The following is a 20,483-nucleotide window of genomic DNA, read 5'->3' on the forward strand; positions in this document are numbered from 1 at the left end:
TTAATGATTGGTTTTGTTGTTTGGGCATTACTGATCCCAGCCACCCTTTATGTAGGCACTGTTACTGTCACTATCTTACAGATGAGGAAACTCAAGGGCAGAGAAGTTAATCGATAAACCCGAGGTCACAGAGCCAGTGGTTAGTGGAGCCGGGACCCCTCCACAGCACACACTCAACCACTGGGCTCCACTGTGCCATTCCCCGAGCCCCACTGGCCAAGCCCTAGCTCTTGCTAACGGTGGATGGAAGCAACGGAGGCTGGGGCCCAGGAAGCAGTTACCCTCTCGCTGCTGGCACAGCTCCCGGTAGTGCTGCCGAAGCTTCAGGATGAGCTGGGAACGGAGCAGCTCCACCTCGGGATGCGGAGGCAGCACCTCTGATGGCCCCCGGTGCTTGATGACAGCGTTGGTCTGAATGTCGAGATCCCAGTACACCCTTGGGGCACAGACGGGAGCAATGAGGAAAGGGATGCCCTGCCTGCCACCCCACAGTCCCAGGCAGGCCGACCATCAGTGATCGGCACTCCCAAGCCAATCAGCAGGGACTCACTCAGTGGGTCGGAGGAGAGCTGCCTGCTGTTTATCTTCAGGGGATGTCCCCCAAATCTTCAGGGTTGGGGTTCCTGGGACGCTGGGGGAGCTGGGCACTGACGGGCCCGTGGGTGTCATGGGGATGTCAATCTGGAGCAAGAGTCAAAGGCGTCAGCTCAGGAGAGTTGGCCCACGCGTCGACGCCGTGTGCACCTGGTGAGCTGCGCCCCGGGCCCCCTCCTGACCAGTCTGCCGATGCTCAGCGCTCACAGGGGACCTGACTGGGCTGCCACGGCCCAGCCAGCTCCTGAGTCCACACACACTCACCTTGGGCTTCTTCACGCCATTGCCGCTGGGCTGCTCTTCCGAGAGCTGCCGCTTTCGGGGCTTGTTCTCAGCCGGGGGGGTTTCCACCAAGCTTGAGTCTTGGGGCAGAGGGGTCGCATTCAGCCCCAAAGGGTCCGACTGGTGGAGGGAGACCAGCAGAGTTGCAACCAGGGCCAGCGGCTTAGGAGTCCCAGTACTGCGGAGGCCTGACGCCTCCCGCACCCCCGCTCCCACTCCTTGGAGAAGAGCAGAGGGGCTGGGATGCGGGAGGGACGCTCGGCTCCACTCCTGCCTGCTCCTTGCGACTGTGCACCCCGGGGGAGTGCTTCCCCTTCCTAATTCCCTCACCTTCAGAACAGCCAAGCTGAGACTGACCTCGCCACTGAAAAGGTGATTAAAGGACCAGTTTAACATGACATCTGGGGCTTCCCTGGTGGCGCAGTGGTTGAGAGTCCGCCTGCCGATGCAGGGGACACGGGTTCATGCCCCGGCCCGGGAAGATCCCACATGCCACGTAGTGGCTGGACCCGTGAGCCATGGCCGCTGAGCTTGCGCGTCCGGAGCCTGTGCTCCGCAACGGGAGATGCCACAACAGTGAGAGGCCCGCGTAATGCAAAAAAAAAAAAACAAAAACAAAAAAAACATGACATCTGGCACGGAATCAGTGTCCAGTACACGTTAGCTGCTTTTCCTTAAGAACCAGAATGGGGGACTCCACTGGCAGTCCAGTGGTTAGGACTCCGAGCTTTCACTGCTGAGGGCGCAGGTTCAACACCTGGTGGGGGAACTAAAGATTCCGCAAGCCGCTCAGAGCGGCCAGAAAAAAAAGAACTAGAATGAAAATTAGGAATAAAGGGAAAACTCAAAGAGACTCTGGGAAGTCTTCTGGAGACACCGAGGGTATGTGTGTGACGGTGGGCAGGAGACACCGAGGGTAGGTGTGTGACGGTGGGCAGGAGACACCGAAGGTAGGTGTGTGACGGTGGGCAGGAGACACCGAGGGTATGTGTGTGACGGTGGGCAGGAGACACCGAGGGTATGTGTGTGACGGTGGGCAGGAGACACCGAGGGTAGGTGTGTGACGGTGGGCAGGAGACACCGAGGGCAGGTGTGTGACGGTGGGCAGGAGACACCGAGGGCAGGTGTGTGACGGTGGGCAGGAGACACCGAGGGTATGTGTGTGACGGTGGGCAGGAGACACCGAGGGCAGGTGTGTGACGGTGGGCAGGAGACACCGAGGGTATGTGTGTGACGGTGGGCAGGAGACACCGAGGGTATGTGTGTGACGGTGGGCAGGAGACACCGAGGGTAGGTGTGTGACGGTGGGCAGGAGACACCGAGGGTAGGTGTGTGACGGTGGGCAGGAGACACCGAGGGTAGGTGTGTGACGGTGGGCAGCAGGGCCTAAGCCTGAAGTCCCTCGGGTGCGAGTCCTGCTCTGCCTCTTACTGGCTTGAGGTCTTGGGCCAGTCACTTCCCCTCTCTGAGCCTGTGTCTTCATCTGCAACGTGGGGGTGGATCGTGCCAAGAAAGGCTGCCCCAGCTGACGGCAATCCAAAAGCCCACATTCCCACCAGACAGCCCGTGCCCCCACTTCCCCATCACGTGGACATTCCAGTTCCCAGACAGTGCTCCTCCCCGCACCCGACTTCACTCAGCCTACCTTCTCACCTTAAACGCTGGTTCACAGAGAAGCCTTCCCTGTCCCCTTCCCTTCCCCAGACCCGCTAAGAATCCCGGCTGTATCTGACACAATTCTTCACACAGGTGCTACATTTTGACCCTCCTGGCCCCTCCAGTAGACTGTGTCCCCGGAGCATGCAGAGGCAGGACCAGGTCTACCTTGTTAACAACCACATCACAGGCACAGTGCCCAACATGCAGGACGAGTTCAGCATCGTACACTACAATCATCTTTCTAGGTGTCAGACAGTCTCTCCTACTGAAGTATAGGTTCCATGAGGGCAGGATTGTGTCTGTCTTGCTTGGCATTGTGTCCCCAGGTCCTGACACAGGGCTAGGTACGTAATAGCTGCTCTGGGTACATTTGGGGAAGGCCCAGATGCCAGAAGCCGCCAAGACCCCTGCCCGAGGCCGGCACTCACAATCACATCGTGCTGGCCCAGCACGGGCATCTCCCACAGGGACTGGTTGGTGAATCGGTTGAAGTAGTAGGGACGGTTCTCCCTTCTGCTCCAGCACTTCTCCCAGCCAGCGTGCACCAGCTCCTCTGCAAGCAAGCACGGAGCCCAGCCAGGGTCAAGACTGCTCCCAGGCACCCTTCCTACCCCACCACCCAACCACTGCCCCTCGCCAGTACCTGGGAGGTCCTGCACCAGGCGGACGGGCTTTGGAGAACAGGGCTGGCTCTGATTGGAGGTGCCTGGGGAGTGACTCAACAAGGATGCTTCCTCCCGGGGGCTGCCGTGATTCTCATTGGCCATCTCAGCACCCACACCGGACCTGCCACACAGAGGACCGAAGGGTGTCAGGGCCAGCAGGGCACGGAGGTCAGTTCCACCCCCCGCACTGCACCCCAATTACAATCCACAAGGGCCCCGGTGACCACCTGCACATGTGGAGAAACCAATCCAGTCCCTTCCTGGACGGCCAGCCTTGTGCCACAGGAGCCCTCAGCTCTAAGTTGCAGTTCCCTCAACTGTAAATGGGTGCACTCCCGTTGCTCTTTTGGCCTGGAACACTCTTTCCCCGCTTCTCTGCCTGGCTTGCCACTAGGTCCACATCCTCCAGGGACCCTTCCTCGATCCTCCCTTCCCCAGGCTAGGTGATCAGAGTCCTAGGATTGTAGGATTGTAGCACTCAAATAGTCTGGTCCATTAACTTGGTTTGTCTCCCCATTAGACTGTCAGAACTCCCAGGCCTCAGTACTGGGTACAGTTCAGCTCTCTCCAGTGCTCAGCATGGTACCTGGACCCAGCAGGAGCTGTATTCATTCTGCCAATGTTTACAAAGCACCAACAGTGGCAGACAAGACAGAACAGAGTCTGCCCTTGAGAAGCTGTTACCATAAGAAGAAAGAGTAGCTGCTCCTCTTTCCTTTCCCTATCCAGTAAAACCTAACTGGAACACAGCACAGCCCAGGAAGGGGCATGGCACCTAATTAGATGCCTGTTCTACACTACAGAGCAGGAAGAACCAGCAGGACTGAGAAGGAATACCGAGTTTAGTCCTTCATAATCCCCAGGTGAAAATATACTTTAAACACCAGGAAGAAGGTCAGCTCCTTCTGATTTGTATTCCTAACTACCCCACCCAAAGCACACCCAGCACAAGCCTCGATGGCCAAAGTGGTTCCCAACCTGGCTGTCAGACTCCTAGGGGCCAACTGAGGTCAGCCTGGTGCTCCTAAAGTTGTTTTCAATGTCACAACACCCAAAAGAAGTCAAACATTTACCCACAAAAAGACCACAAAGGCACATTTAAACACTGGTTATCTTTGCTACTGAAATTTTATCAACTGACTGTTGTCACATTGATTATCTCACGACAATCAGAAGCTCTGACGGTTGTTGGCGACATCATAGCGATCACTGGCTTGTTGATTTTATTGTACACCCAGTCACAGACATCTTTGTTAATTTGGAAAGGGGAAAATGAACGGTTACTTCGTCTGTACAGTTTGGCAGATAAAAATGCAGGGAACAAGAGAACACACATACAACAAAAGGGGGCCAGGATAAAAAGGTTTGGAACCACTGACCAAGGGGAGATGCCTTGGTCCTCTGGGGAAGAGGAATTCCCGGTGCCTCGGGGCGGACCCACAGGTCTCAAGGCTGAACAAGGTCCCTCTTTCTCTCACCCTCTGGGGTCTGCAACGCTAGCATGAGAGGGCTTTCTTCTCCGGCCAGATGGACCCCCTGGTCCCACAGAGGCAGTGGGGAGGCCTGCAGGAAAGCGTGCAGTGCAGGCGTGTGGGCTGGTCAGCAGTGGAGTGGACGGGAGCCCAGGGGATTCCTTGCATCAGCAACTGCAGAGCAAAGGGAAGAAAAGAGAGTCACAGCCCTGTGAAACGCTGCAGAGCAGGGACGACAAGAGGGGCAATGACACAGGTTCACACTCACACACTTGCAGCCTGCACCGTCCCATGGGACCCTGAGTTGAAAAGGGCCCTGAGACTGGTTTAATGCTCTGCTGTCACGGTCTTCACATCTTCAATAAACTTTTAACAAGGGGCCTGTGTTCTCATTTGTACATTTGATGTCACAAATTATGTAGCTGGTCTGGCCAACCACAGTACCCCTAAGACGAAAGTGAACAACATACGTATCACAGGTTGGGAGTGGGCACGGTCCCAAGCCACCCACAGTGAGGGAAAAACACATTTCTTTGAATCAGGTCTTTAATTTTAAAAATAATAATAATCTATGCCAATGCATTATATAACACAGCGTGTTCACCTTCACTGAAATATTTTCCTCAAGAAATACTGTGTGATACTGATGCACCAGGTAGGTGAACTATGCAGAGGAGGGACAAGCAACACAGCTTAGTGAGGCCAAATGGGGGCTCCGCAGTGTTTCCAAAACCAGCTGTGCATCAGAACCACCAGGGAACTTGTTTAAAAAAACCCTCAGATTCCTGTCGCTCACTCCACATCGTAGAGATGGGGAGGGGAGATACACAAGAATCTGTATCTTTTAAACACAGCTCAAGAGTGGGACTGGGAGACTGGGTGACTAATCTCACTTTACACCACTTCAAATCTTTACCAACTTTTTTATGATTAAAAAGTTTTTTAGGGGCTTCCCTGGTGGCGCAGTGGTTGAGAGTCCGCCTGCCAATGCAGGCGACGCGGGTTCGTGCCCCGGTCTGGGAAGATCCCACATGCCGCAGAGCGGCTGGGCCCGTGAGCCATGGCCGCTGGGCCTGCGCGTCCGGAGCCTGTGCTCTGCAACGGGAGAGGCCACAACAATGACAGGCCTGCATACCGCAAAAAAAAAAAAAGTTTTTTAATTTCCCAGGTGATCTGGATGCAGCAGGTCGGTGCTGCATCAACCCTGGGTTTGCACAGACCCCGGTTCCAGAAGCTTCTGCCACTTTCCGAATTAGAACCAGAATCACTCAACCTCTACGGTCTCGATGCGTAGAGCTAAGCACACTGTACTAAGTGCAAGTTATCTCTGCAAGTAAGAGATAACTGCTATTACTAAGGAAAAGTTTTTATTTATCCTGTGGCTTCCCGGCCCCCACTCATACCGCAGCTCGACAAGGGCCAACAGCATAAGGATAAACAAGCGTATCTGCGGAACCAGAGGAACACACCAGAAGGAAGAGAGAGTCCGACTCCAGGATTGGAGGAAGACGGGGCGGGATCATTTCAGTAACGCACCAATCAGAATACTCCGGCCCAATAGGGAGCAAAGGGCTTCCAAAGTGCGCAGGCGCGGGGGGGCGCGCGATGGAGGGGAGGGCCCAACCCCCGCCGCGCGCGCACCTTCCCCCTACCCGCCAGCGGGGGCGGGCTGTTTGGCGCGCGCGCGCCAGCCCATCTCCCGGGCTCCGCCCCCCGCCCCGCCGCGCGCTCCCGCCCCCGGGCTGAGGCGACTCAGAGTCGGAGACCGACACAAAGGCGGTGGCGGCGGCAGCGGCGGAGGGGCTCTAAAGACTGGTCCGCCCGCGCTCCCCGGACCCAACTCCCTCATCCAGGTCACCGGCCCGGCCGCCCACCAGTGGGCCTAAGATGGCGGCGGCGGCAGAGACGGGGCAAGCGGTAGCCTCGAGCGGAAAGCGCCGGAGGGGCCACCGCCGCCTGGCTTCGGACCCCGGACCCTGGCGCGGCTCGCGGCGGGACTATGGCTTCCTGGGGCTCTTACCTGCCCGCAGCGGACTCGAGGGGACGCGGCTACACGTTCTGCTCGACCGCCCGTTTTGCCGCCTCCGCCTCGCCCTCCCCAACGCCGCTGCCGCCATCTTGTGTCCCGGGCCGGGACTCCGCGCTGCGCATGCGCTGGTACCGCCTCTGAGGGACCTCGCCGCTGCCGCGCCGCCATCTTGAGTGTGGCAGGACAGGCCGACTCTTTAGACCTCGCTTGCTGTGGGCCCCCTCCCCTTCCTGCCGTCCTTCCCTGCTGTTCCTGCGGGCCTAAGGAGCGGGAGGCAGCTTTGCGGGCCCTGGGGTGTGGACTGAGGCAGGAATGAACCCACGAGCACGCTCCCTGCCTCAGTTTTCCCCGCAAGCACACCCGCTGGGGCCCCAGGACCTGGGTGGGCGGTGCGCTGGCAGTCGGGCTGAGTGTGCGCACCAGGGGGCGCGGAGCGGGCTTGAAACCTGCGGGGGCTGGGCTCAGTCGCCCACCTGGGGGCGGAGTCCTGGTGACGTAATCTCTGGACGCACAGAGGACCTGGGTCTTGCCTGCGGCGCGGCTCCGCCACTTCCGGGCAGTCGCTTGTAGTCTTTGGACCGTTGTCCGAATGTTTTCCAGCCATTTCTTATATGCAGGCTGCATGCACATCGAACTTTCTCCCCTAATGAGGCTGCATAAGTTCTAAGAGCCCCTGAGTAGAAGAAACTCAAAATAGCCCTGAGAGACATATAATAAAGATGGCTTTTGGCAAAGTTGGGAAATTATAAACTAAATGCATCAGAGGGCTTTCCAACACTGATATCAGCGGTTGCTAGTTGCAGTGCAAAACTTGAGACCTCAGGCCGGCCACAAAAGTTAACCCAGCAGGAGAATGGCAGTCGCCAGGTCCCTGGCTGCCTGCAGGATTCTTTGGTAGAGGTGAGCAGGCGACTCGCTAGCTCCACCTCCCTCTGGCCTCCCCAGTAAGCCGACCTCCCAGTGACAGCTTAGGAAGACAGGCTTGCCACCTGCTGTTCGACTTGCTCTTCCCACGTAGATCCTGAGGCTGCAGATACCCCAGCTGGGCCTCCTCTCCTGTCCGTGGTGCCTGGTCCCAGCAGCTTGGTGGGGTTGGGGGAGTGCCAGCAAACCCGATGCAGTAGTGTGAACAGTAATTAAGAACTAGGGTTCCCATCAGTCTGACTGGGTTCAAACTCCTCCTCCACCCGAGATGTAGATGTGTGGCCTTGAAGGAGTTGCTTAACCTCTTTACGCTTTAGTTTCCTCTAATGGAGGATAAGGCTGCCTACCTCATCAAGGTTTGGTAAGAATTAACTGGGATGCTGCCTGTGGAAGTACACAGCACAGCAACTGACACTAACAGATGTTAGCTCTTATCACCTCACGGGGTTTGAGGCTTGCTCCATGTAGATCTGAGACCTCTGGAAATAAACCAGCTCCTTGTAGGCACAGCAGGTGCAGCGATCCTTCTTCCCTCACAGTGCATACAGCTCACCTGAGAGGCTTGACAGGCAATCAGATGCAGGGTCCCCACCTCAGGGGAACCACTTGTCCTGCTTTGCCTGGGACAGTCTTGATTTATGTCTGTTGTCCTGGCATAATTATTAAAATGGCTTCCTTTCTCAAAAGGGCCCTCATTTGGACAATAAATTATATGGTCACTCTAGACTTACAGAATGCCCAGTTTTACAAGCTCACTAGCTAGTTCTTATTAACACTGGAGTGTAAAAATCATATAGTGATGGTTACATGTTCGTGCCTTCATGTTTTCAAAGTATTTTTTCATTCCTTGTTCAGATTCTCTTATTATCAAAGCATCAAACTTCCCGAGTGCCTATCCTAATCCGTCCTCTCTGAACCCTGAGAGTAGAAAAGATTAGATCAAATCTACACATGAGGAAACTGAAGCTGGGGGAGGGGGCAGGGGTGAAATGATTGTCCAGGTTCACAGCCATGAAGTAAGAGAACTGGGATCTTAAGCTCAGGGTTCTTAACACCAAAACCTAAGGCTGATTCCTTAAAACCACACTGCTTCTCTCTCTTGTGGAGAAGGGAATCTGGACTCGGGGCAGGTGACTTGTCTGAGCTCACATAGTGGTCCTGGACATTTCCACTTCAACGTCTTGTAGGTTTCTCTACCTCAGAGCATTAAACACTGCTCTTCACTTACTTTGCGTCCCCAAACTTGTTCTTCCCGTTATATCCTCATTCCTTCTCTCTATCATTTCTACTACTTAGAGCAAGCTCTACTACGTAGAGCAAGCATTATTTTAAAAATCTTTTTCTTGTGAAGAATAGTACATATAGGGACTTCCCTGGTGGTCCAGTCGTTAAGACTCCACGCTTCTCTCAATGCAGGGGGCCCGGGGTTCAATCCCTGGTCAGGGAACTAGATCCCTCATGCCGCAACTAAGACCTGGTACAGCCAAATAAATAAATAAATATTTTTTAAAAACAGTACACATGCAGGAAGGCACACAAAACAGAAAGGTAGATGATTTGTCACAGAGTGAATGTGGTAAATGTCACTCAGGTCAAGATACTGCGAAGCACAGGGTAATCACTGTTCCCACTACTTTTGCGATAATCACTTCCATGCTTTTATAGTTTTACCACCTAAGCATGCATCCCTAAAGACTATCCCTTCATTTCACCTGTTCCTCAAACTTTATATAAATGGAATTATATGTGTTTCCCTTCTTTTGCTCAACGTTGCACTTGTAAGACCCATCTAAGTTGTTGCATGTAGCCATAGTTAATTTTCATTGCTGTATCCTGTCTTCCAATGTATATTTCTCTACTCCACTGTTGGGGGATATTGGAAGCCCCCACCCTGTACCTCTTTACTGAATTACTACTGGTTTGGAGATCAGTCCCCAAACCGGTCTTCTGATCCTCCAGCCCTGCTTCTCTCGTGGTCCATAATCCACCATGCAGTCACGGGGATCTCTTTAAGTCTGGTCATACTGCAAATCTGACCAAGTCACCCTGGCCTTAAAACCCTTGAATGTCTCCCCACTGACTGCACAATAAAGTCCCAAACCCTTACCTTGGCTTCCAAGACTATAGTTATGAAAGCTACTATGGCAGGGCGTTTGCTAGGGGCTGCACCAAGCACTTTACATACGTTCATGTTATTCACAGTCCGGACCTTCAAACCATCTCTCTTTCATTTGGTCCCAGTGATCCTTATAATTTCCCTAAATGTGCCGCATTCTCACTTGATCCTGGGCCTCCGCACATGCTGTTTGCTCTCACTTTTCCTCCCCCTTTGCCTAATTCAGCCTTCATCTTAACTGAGATGTTGCCTCCACTAGGCAGCCTTCCCTGAACTTGCCTGAACCCAGGCTAGGCTAGGTCAGGTCTCCTCTTCTGTATTCCCCTAACGGCCTGTGCTCAGTGTTTGTCCATTTTCTCCATCCACGAGGCTGTGGACTGCTTAAGGGCGGGGACGGACAGGGCTTGTCACCCCTGCAGTCCCCAGACCCAGCGCTCTGCCCAAGCCTCTGTAAATATTTGTTGACCACAGACAGACCACACTGGGTTGAAGTCTTAGTGACTTTTTCAGGTATCCCCATCTCTATTCCAGGCTCTGGTTTCTGTGGTGGGAACACCAAGGCAGCACCCTTTGGGACACCAAGAAAAACATGAGTTGCACAATGTGGCAGAGTCCCTGCCAGCAGCCTGGGGTCGTGTACTCCCAAGATGGGTTTGAGCAGGTCAACCAAACATCCTGGGGCTTTCGAGCAGTCCATCAACTTTTCTGTAGAAGCCTCACTAGACAGCAGATCTGGGTTGGGAGAGATGGTAAGCAGAGCTCCTCCAGACATAGCCAGTCCTGGACGTGAAACCGAGCAGGACCCTGTGGGGCTCCTGAGCATAGAAGCTTTTCAAACAGTTGCTAATTAGGAAAGAGAGGGGATACAGAGGCAAGGGAGGAGCAGTCAAGAAACAATAGTGATCAGGCTTCCCTGGTGGTGCCGTGGTTAAGAATCTGCCTGCCAATGCAGGGGACACAAGTTCAAGCCCTGGTCCGCGAAGATCCCACATGCCGCAGAGCAACTAAGCCCGTGTGCCACAACTACTGAAGCCCGCACGCCTAGAGCCTGTGCTCCACAACAAGAGAAGCCACTGCAATGAGAAACCCGCGCACCACAACGAAGAGTAGCCCCCACTCGCCGCAACTAGAGAAAGCCCGCGCACAGCAACAAAGACCCAACACAGCCAAAAATAAATAAATAAATAAATTTATAAAAACATAAAAGATTTTACATGTTTTTTTAAAAAAATTTTTTTAATTAAAAAAAAGAAAAAGAAAGAAATAATAGTGCAGCCTTGGGGCAGGGTCCTTGTTCCACCTCAAGGGATACACATAATATTTTTGAGGTCTTTACAAAACTAAACCCCCAACAAATGGAACATGTTAGCATTCTTCATTCCAGTTTAAAGGAACCAGAGAAGTTCACTAGGAGGAGACCACCTGAGGCCGGATTAAAGGAGCGCAGGCCCTGCACGCACCCTGACCCTTATCAGCAACCTCGCCTTTGAACTATTGCTATAAAAAACTCCTCACCAAATCCTCCCAGGTTGGGACACACGCGGGCCTCTCACTGTTGGGGCCTCTCCCACTGCGGAGCACAGGCTCCGGACGCACAGGCTCAGTGGCCATGGCTTATGGGCCCAGCCGCTCCGCGGCATGTGGGATCCTCCCGGACCGGGGCACGAACCCGCGTCCCCTGCATCGGCAGGCAGACTCTCAACCACTGTGCCACCAGGGAAGCCCGGGACACACAGTTTTGAGGGGCATGAGCCCACTGTTTCCCCCTTTGCCTGGCAAAGCAATAAAGCTATTCTTTTCTACTTCACCCCAAACTCTGTCTCCGAGATTCAACTGGGCACTGGTGCACAGAGGCCGAGTTTCTGGCATCAGCGGGAGCCTGTTATCAGGGCCTCTGAGGACCCTGGCCTCAAATCAGGACAAAGCCATCTCCATATTAAAACGGAAACATAAACATACAGGCTCGGGGTGCCACATACCTTCACCTCCCTGTTCTTTCCCACTACGGCAAGAAGCTGCTGAGCGAGAACCATACATTTTAAGCCCTGAGGTCCTGGCAGTTGGGGAAGGGAGGCTCCAACATGACCCTGTTCCAGGTTGCTTTCCTCCCCACCAAGGCCAAGCCTGAGCTGCCCCGAGACCCTGTTCTGCAGTTGAAGTATCACTAAGGCAGTTTCCAAGGCGAGTGGGCCTGGCCCTAGGAAAGCTTTGGAAGCAGGCTGCCACCCAAGCTGTGGTTTCCACAGGGAGTGGCTCTCTGGCCATTCTGGGACCAGATGAGAGAAGCCAGTTAAGCCAAGAATAGATGAGGGCAATGGGGCGCCTCCTCTGGTCTCCATGGCCCAGAGAGTGTCTGATGTGGCGTGAGGCCCCCTTCCATTTCTTCACTGCCCGATATGTGTTGAGGCCTGCCCCAGAACCTTGAGACAGGCTCTTCATCTTCAGGGAGCCCGCAGAGGAGTGGGGAGGCAGACCCATAAATACACCGTCTGCTACAGGGAGATAAAGGCTCTACTGGGACGACCAGGGGAGTAGGTGTGCAAAGGAGAAAGCTTCAGAAGAGATAACAGTGAGGTGAATTTTGCTGGAAGAATAGGATTTTCCAGGTGGGCAAGGAAGGGGGAAGGGTATGGCCAAGGCCTGGAGGTGTGGAAACGTGTGTTATGTTTGCAGAACTAGTCGGTCTGAGCACTGCCTGGGAGCCCACATCCAGTCCCTGTTCTGGGTTAGGGCCCAGCATGCCCAGGTGGTGTTTCAGTCATCTCAGGATGGGGTGGGGGGCAACAGTGGTGGTCTCCTCCACCCTCCCACCCACTCCCTCCAATGCCCATTTTTCTACTTCGGGCAGCCTGGTCAAGAGCCAGGATGTTTACACCCATACGAGCTGAGTCTGCAGGATTAAATCCCAGACTTCTCCAAAAAAGAAGCCAGGGTGTTAGCTGGCAACTTCCTGAAAGTCTGAGCTCAGAGGAAACAGTGACCTAGAGAAGGAGGAGGACACCAACGGATCCTGGGCCCCAGCTGAGGGGTTTCTAGAACACTTGGCTTCTAACCCAGAGATCTCAACCCTTCATTTGGGTATAATTTAAATACCATGAGATTTATTTGTTTCAAATAGCAATTCGGTGGTTTTTGGTAAATCTACACAGTTGTACAACCATCACAACTCAGAACATCTCCTGCTACAAGATCTCTTGTTCCTGTTTGCAGTCAACCCCTCTTTCCACGCCCCAGTCCCAGGTAACCACTAATCTGCTCTCTGCCTCCATAGATTTGACTTTTTCTGGACCTTTCATATCAATGGAATCATACAGGGACTTCCCTGGTGGTCCAGTGGTTGGGACTCTGCGCTTCCACTGCAGGCGGCCCGGGTTCCCTGGTCAGGGAACTAAGATCCCGCATCCCGCATAGCTGTGCGGCATGGCAAAAAAAAAAAAAAAATCATACAGACTGTAGCTTTTATGTCTTGGTTCTTTCACTTTGCAGAACATTTTTGAGATTCATCCAGGTTTTGGCATTTATCAGTAGCTCATTCTTTTTTGTTTCTGAACAGTATTTTTGAGATTCATCCAGGTTTTGGCATTTATCAGTAGCTCATTCTTTTTTGTTTCTGAACAGTATTCCCTTATACAGATAGACCATATTTTGTTTATCTGTTCACCAGCTGATGGACATTTGGATTGCTGCCACTTTTTGGCTATCATGAATTGTGCTTCTGTGAACATTCGTGTACAGGTGTTGTGTGAACATATGTTTTCCTTTCTGTTGAGTCAACACCTAGAAGTGGAACTGCTGTATATATAGTACGTTTACGTTTAACTTTCTTTTAAATTTTTTTTTTTTTTTGTGATATGCGGGACTCTCACTGTCGTGGCCTCTCCCGTTGCGGAGCACAGGCTCCGGACGCGCAGGCTCAGCGGCCATGGCTCATGGGCCCAGCCGCTCCGCGGCATGTGGGATCCTCCCGGACCGGGGCACGAACCCGCGTCCCCTGCATCGGCAGGCGGACTCTCAACCACTGCGCGACCAGGGAAGCCCATTTATGTTTAACTTTCTAAGAAACTGCCAGATGTTTTCCAAAGCAGCTGCACCATTTTATATCCCCAGCAGCAAAGTATGAGGGCCCTGATGTCTCCATGTCCTCGCCAATACTTACTATTGTCAGTCTTTTATATTATATCATGCTGAGGAACTATTTTTTTAAATTTATTATTACTATTATTTTTTCTTTTGGCCACGCCACGCGGCTTGCGGGATCTTAGTTCCCCGACCAGGGATCGAACCCGTGTCCCCTGCAGTGAAAGCGAGGAGTCCTAACCACTCTCCGCCAGGGAAGTCCCTGCTGAGGAACTTCTTGAAAACACCCACGGGGACTTCCCTGGTGGCGCTGTGGTTAAGAATCCACCTGCCAATGTAGGGGACACGGGTTCGAGCTCTGATCCGGGAAGATCCCACATGCCGTGGAGCAACTAAGCCCATGCGCCACAACCACCGAGCCCGTGTGCCACAACTACTGAAGCCCGGACGCCTAGAGCCCGTGCTCCACAACAAGAGAAGCCACCACAATGAGAAGCCCGCGCACTGCAACGAAGGGTAGCCCCCGCTAGCCACAACTAGAGAAAGCCCGCCCAGCAACGAAGACCCAACGCAGCCATAAATAAATAATTTAAAACAAAATCCACCTCTTTAATAAAAAACACCCATGGATGCCCTGGCTCCATCCCAGACCAGTTAAATCAGAATCTTGTGGGTTGCGGCCCAGGCATATGTATTCAAAACATAACAAAACGAAGCAGAAACCTCCCTACTTGAAAAGCTACTAATGTACAGATGGGTTGAGAACCAGTGATCTAATTTTCGGCCTGAAGTTCTGTCCGACTTCACCGAGAGGGAGCTCAAGCTGGCCAGCGGCCTCTCCCACACCAAGAAATATAGGGGCTTGGGGATGAGAAACAAGAAACCTCTCAAGAAGGCACGTGCAGTCCCAGAGCAGATGGGTTGTTGGAATGTGAGGTGAAGGGGCCCGGGAGCGGGTTGGGTCCAGGGGTCCTGATTTCTGCGCAGCCAGATGAGATCCTAATGGGTCACCTCCCACGACTTTAGGGATTGTTCAGGCCTCTCAAGAGATTAGGAAAGTATGACATTTCTGGCTGCAGACCAGCTCCAGATAACCCCGGGGAAATACAAGGAGGTTGGTGGTGCCAGCAGGAAGCACAGGGAGCTTAGAGGCTCAGGGGGGAATTAGGCCAGGGCCACAGAGTCGGTGATAAAATCTCCTCCTTTTGGAGGGTCTGCAGATGATAATAACCACCCACTTTCCAGGTACCAGACCCTGGGCACTAGGGATACAGCTACGAATAAGTGTCAGGCTCCTACCCCCATGGAGCTGACAGTCTCCTGGAAGAAACAGACAATAAAGAATTAAACAGAAGGACAGGTAATGATGTGGAGGGGGCCTCTCAGTGGGGGTGGCATTTGAGTAGAGATCTGAGTCAGTGAAGGAAGGTAGTCATGCAAAGGTCTGTGTGCAAAGATGTTTCTGGTAGAGGGAAGAGTCTGTGGAAAGCTTGAGACTGAGTGGATTTGGTGTGTTCCAAACAGTGGTAGAAGGTGGAGTTGGAGAGGAAGGTAGGCAAGAGCTAGATCACCTAGGGTTTTTTGGGGGGTCATGGCCAGAGTCCGAGTTTTATTTTGCATGCGATGGGGAGAGAATGGAGGAGGGGTTTGAGCAGGGTAGTAACACGCTACGGATTTCTACTTTTCTTTTTTAATTAATTAATTTATTATTTTTGGGCTGCACTGGTCTTCGTTGCTGCGCACGGCTTTCTCTAGTTGCAGCGAGCGGGGGCTACTCTTCACTGTGGTGCATGAGCTTCTCATTGCGGTGGCTTCTCTTGTTGCGGAGCACCGGCTCTAGGCACGCGGGCTTCAGTAGTTGTGGCACGCGGGCTCAGTAGTTGTGGCACGCGGGCTCAGTAGTTGTGGCTCACGGGCTCTAGAGCGCAGGCTCAGTAGTTGTGGTGCACGGGCTTAGTTGCTCTGCAGCATATGGGATCTTCCTGGACCAGGGCTTGAACCCGTGTCCCCTGCATTGGCAGGCAGACTCTTAACCACTAAGCCACCAGGGAAGCCCTGATTTCTACTTTTTAAAGATCACTTTGGTTGGTACAGGGAAACTAGACCTATAGGAGCAATAGTGAGGTGGGGAGATGAGGCGAGTTGTCCAGAGAAAAGAGGAAAACAGCTTGGACTGGTGTTGGTGCAAATGGAGAGATGTGTTTAGATGTGGGACACCTTTTGAAGTTAGAGACACCAGCATTTGCTGACAGGGGGTAGGAGGGGGAAAAAAGGAGGCAAGGATGACGCCTGTTTTTTTGTTGTTTTTTGTTTTGGCTGCGCCCTGACCAGGGATAGAACCCAGGCTCCTGGCAGTGGAAGTGTGGAATCCCAACCACTGGACCATTGAATTCCCAATGCCTACATTTCTGACTTGAGCATCTTGGTGAAGGATGGTGTCATGCCCTGAGATGGAGAACGCTGGGAGAGGAGCAGAATTAGGACGAGAGGTGGGGAGGCTAAAATAGAGATCTAGCTCGGTGGAAGAGCAGGGAGGCTGGGGGGTGGGGGGACTGCAATGTCCTCATGATTCAAAGCTGGGGAGTTGGCCATCCTTGCTACATCAAAGCCTGTGTATGTTGGGCCCCTGAGACTGTAGTATTAGAGCATCTCGGAAAAATTCAAGGTGCTGTAATGTTCAGGATGCTTCTTGCAACCTTTAGGAAGTCCCTGCAAAAACAGAGACAAGCTTAGGCCAAAGAGGTGGCCCATCCTTATGATCAAAAGGACAAGTCACCACATCTTTTTGTCCCCTCCCTTTAGGTACTTCGAAATTTTATTACTGGCTTATGAACTCCAAACATCTAGATAGCACTGCTGTGGATCCTCCAGCATGTCCTCAAATCACCGAGAGGGTGGGAAGCCCATGCCGAGTGACTAATGCGAGCCGGAGCACGAGGCTTAGAGGACCATGGAGAGAGAGGCCCCCATGACTCAGAGTCAGTTCACAGGCTGCAAGAAGCGTAGAAACTGAAAGGAAGGTGCAGCATGAAGAAAACAAAGAAGAAATCAGAGAGAATAAGTGAGCTGCGCGAGGTCAACATCAGAGCTGAGCTGGAAAGGTACTGGGGATGGGGTGCAAAGGACCCAGGAGCTGGGGAAGCAGCACGCCACAAGAAGCGTTAGAATTCTTGAGTTTCAAACTTGGAAGGGCCTTCGAGGCCCAAATGGCCAGCTCCTTCCCCCGAAAAAGGAGGAAATGGGAAAGAAAAGGAGAAACCAAAAGACCAGGTCTCCAAGTTTTAGAAGTCACAGAAAGGCAGTCAACAGCTCCACCCTGGCTGAACCCAGAATGCCCTGGTCCATTATTTCTCTCTGTCCATTTGGTAAATGTCTGGTTTCCACGGGGGCAGTTCTGTCCAGCTGCGTTCTGGAAACAGGTGGCTTGCAGAGACGTAATCAGGGTCTCCTGATCTGACATCTGCTCCCCCCACAATGCACCCCTCCCCTCATTCCAATTGGGCCCCCATCACACGTTCCCAGGCACACCCACGCTGAGCAGTGCGCGCACACAGGCTGCGGGGCTCGTGGGCTCAGGCAGAGTGAGAGGGAGGGGGATCATTTCCTGAGGGGTAGCTTGGGTGGGCCTTGGGGGTGGGGAAATGGTCAGAAGGAGAGATGGGCTGACGCAGCTTCTCCAAGCCATGCAAGTATCCAAAGAAAACACAGCTGGAGAAAGGGAGAGGGAGCGAGGAGCTGGGCTATCCGAGTGTTGACTTCTTGGGTAGAAATCCAACTTGGTAACCTGTGGTCAGTAGAGCCTGTGTTTATTTACTGGGACCAGTTACTTCCTCCTGCTGTACCTCAGTATCTCAATCTGCAAAACAGGGACAATACTAGCTACCTCAAGGGATGGCTGTGAGGATTAAATGGGATCATTCAAAAAGAAAGACGATAGGGCTTCCCTGGTGGCGCGGTGGTTGAGAGTCCGCCTGCCGACGCAGGGGACACAGGTGGGTTCGTGCCCTGGTCCGGGAAGATCCCACATGCCGCGGAGCGGCTGGGCCCGCGAGCCATGGCCGCTGGGCCTGCGCGTCCGGAGCCTGTGCTCCGCAACGGGAGAGGCCACAACAGTGAGAGGCCCGCGTACGGCAAAAAAAAAAAAAAAAAGACGATAGACTGAAGTGGTGAAGAGCGTGGGCTCTGGAGCCAGACTGACTTGAGCTAATTACTTCACCTCTCTGGACTTCAGTTTCCACATCTGTAAAGTGGGGATGATGACATACCTATTTTGCAGGATGTTTTGAGGTTTCGGTGAGTTCTTATTTGCAAAGCACTTTTTGTTTGTCAAACAACTGCTTGATACTAATAACCAGAGACATTTATTGGGCGCTTTGGTGTGCCAAGTACTAGATTCAGCACTTTATACTTTGTGACATTAAAATCTCACTGCCACCCGGGGAGGGAGGCAGGTATTAGATCATCCCATTACAGATGTGGAAACTGAGGCTCATAGAGAGACTTACTTTTTAATTTATTCTAGAACAGGGATAGGCAAACTATACTCTTCCTTATAGTATTGTTTATGGCTTCTTTCATGCTAGAGTAGTGGAGTGGAGCTGTGACAGAGATTAAAGGGCCTGCAAAGCCTAAAATATGCACTAGCTCGCCCTTTACAGGAAAAGCTTGCTGACCTCTGCTTTAGAAAATGGCAGAAGCAGGATTTGAACCAGGTCTGCCTGGATCCAAAGTACTTAACAGCTTTGCTATTCTGGTTTTTTGCACTATCACTGTGCTGGGTGCAAAATAAAGGCTAGAAAATCATTTCTTTCCTGTCACTTTGAGGGCTGAGAAGGCTTCTCTTATCTTCTCATATCCAGGAGTGAAAGCGGAAAGGGATTTGGGGATTCTGATTGCTCCATCTTTCAGGCCAAGCGGTGAGGACTCAGGGAAGGCTGCCAAAACTCCGCGTGGGGCTGCACGTCTGACAGCGTCACTCTGAAGTGTGAGGCCGGGGGCACAAATTGTGGGAGAGAGGGGAAATCCGTGTGACAGAGAGGGGCAGGCTGAGTAGGTAAGTCCCTGAAATCAAGATCAGAGACTGTACCTTCTCGTCTGCCAGCCCAGGTCAAGGCTATGTTTAGAGTCAGTCTGACTGAAACTCACAGAGGCAGGAGCTGGTAAAGAATCCCGGGGTGGTGTAGGTATCGCCCGTTCCCCGGAGATACTCAAGGGCTCCAAAACCAGTTCAGTTACACAGCAAATATATACCCAGTACCTGATCTGTACCAGGCACTGTTTTAGCACTGAAATAAGTGGTGAACAAGATCCCAGCTCTCACGGAGACAGACAATAAACCAATATTAAATAGGAATAAGATCTATAAAGAAAATTAACCAGGCTGATGTGATTGAGAGTTAACTCCTAGGTAGGCAGGGAAGGCCTCTCTGAAGAAGGGCCATTTAAGCCAAGACCAAAATGACAAGGAGCCAAGCCATGAGAAGATCAGAGGGAAAAGCATTCTAGGCAGAGGGAACAGCAACTACAAAGGACCTGAGCAAAGAATTTCACTTGCATGTTCAAGGAACCAAAAAGTCAGTGTGGGGGCTTCCCTGGTGGCGCACTGGTTGAGAGTCCGCCTGCCGATGCAGGGGACGCGGGTTCGTGCCCCGGTCCGGGAAGATCCCACATGCCGCAGAGCGGCTGGGCCTGTGAGCCATGGCCGCTGAGCCTGCGCGTCCGGAGCCTGTGCTCCGCAGCCGCAACAGTGAGAGGCCTGCGTACCGCAAAAAAAAAAAAAAAAAAAAAAAAAGTCAGTGTGGCTGGAGCAGAAGGAAAAAGCTGAGAGTGGTGGGAAAGGAGACAGGAAAAGGTCCTTTCATGTGTCTAGAAATCAGGGCATGGAGGCAGTTTATTTCAAGTGTGGTGGAAAGCCACTGAATGATGGCTAAATGATGCTAATAATTGTAGTGACTTTTTGAGCCCTTAATAAATGCCAGGTGCTTACTAAGCCCTTTACATGCATTAACTCATTTAATCCTCACAAGCCACCCTAAGAAGGAGGTACTTTGATTGTCCTCATTTTATAGATGAGGAAACAAAGGCCCATGGAGGTTAAACCACTGGCCCAGTGTCACACTGCTACATTTAAAGTTCACTGGGGCTGCTCTGGGGACAGTAAATTACAGGGGCCAAGACCCTGTAAGAGATAACAATGATACAAAGACAGCTTGCATTCCAGTTAAGAAAACGAGAGGAAAGAAAAACTAACATTCACCAGGTTTTCTGCTTCAGCCAGACTCCGGGAAGAGTGAGGGTTACTAGAGTTCAAAGGCGTATAGGCACTTCCTTTTCTGGATATCCTTAGCACTTTCTCTGTTCCCCTCCTACACCCTTTCTGCCTTGTTTGCTTGTGATCTGTGCCCCTAATCACGATAGCTAGCTAGCATTTATTGGTTAATGGCGTTAATGGTGTGCCGTTATCATGCCCGGCACATGCACTATGCCTGTTTAATTTATTCTTGCAATAATCTAATTGTATCCATTTGAGGATGTGGAAATTGAGGCTTACAGCTGCTAAAGTAAGGGGTCCAAGGTCATACATCTAAAAATTGACAGTCTAGGATTTGAACCCTTCGAACACAGTCAAAGCACTTAACTACTGGGCTGTAAACACTCACTTCTGA

At 52.4% G+C, this 20,483-nt stretch overlaps 1 protein-coding gene across 4 annotated transcripts in view; it reads right to left on the reverse strand.

Annotated features, from left to right (window-relative positions):
• The window catches only part of PCIF1 (PDX1 C-terminal inhibiting factor 1), a 12,915-nt gene extending 5,339 nt beyond the window's left edge, over positions 1-7,576 (reverse strand). Inside the window, exons 1-7 of one of the 4 annotated variants that reach the window (XM_032604366.1) lie at positions 6,693-7,574; positions 4,580-4,846; positions 3,179-3,321; positions 2,964-3,088; positions 859-996; positions 551-681; positions 282-436 (exon numbers count right to left, since the gene is read on the reverse strand). In XM_032604366.1, the coding sequence (XP_032460257.1) occupies positions 282-436; positions 551-681; positions 859-996; positions 2,964-3,088; positions 3,179-3,302 (673 nt within the window). In that variant the 5' untranslated portion in view covers positions 3,303-3,321; positions 4,580-4,846; positions 6,693-7,574. Of the gene's footprint in view, positions 1-281; positions 437-550; positions 682-858; positions 997-2,963; positions 3,089-3,178; positions 3,322-4,579; positions 4,847-4,940; positions 5,193-6,692 lie in introns of those variants that run through there. The other 3 variants (XM_032604367.1, XM_032604368.1, XM_032604369.1) reach the window with 3 other exon arrangements.
• Positions 7,577-20,483: the final 12,907 nt, after the last annotated feature.

This window comes from Phocoena sinus, chromosome 15, assembly GCF_008692025.1.
Source record: "Phocoena sinus isolate mPhoSin1 chromosome 15, mPhoSin1.pri, whole genome shotgun sequence".
Classification (NCBI taxonomy): domain Eukaryota; kingdom Metazoa; phylum Chordata; class Mammalia; order Artiodactyla; family Phocoenidae; genus Phocoena; species Phocoena sinus.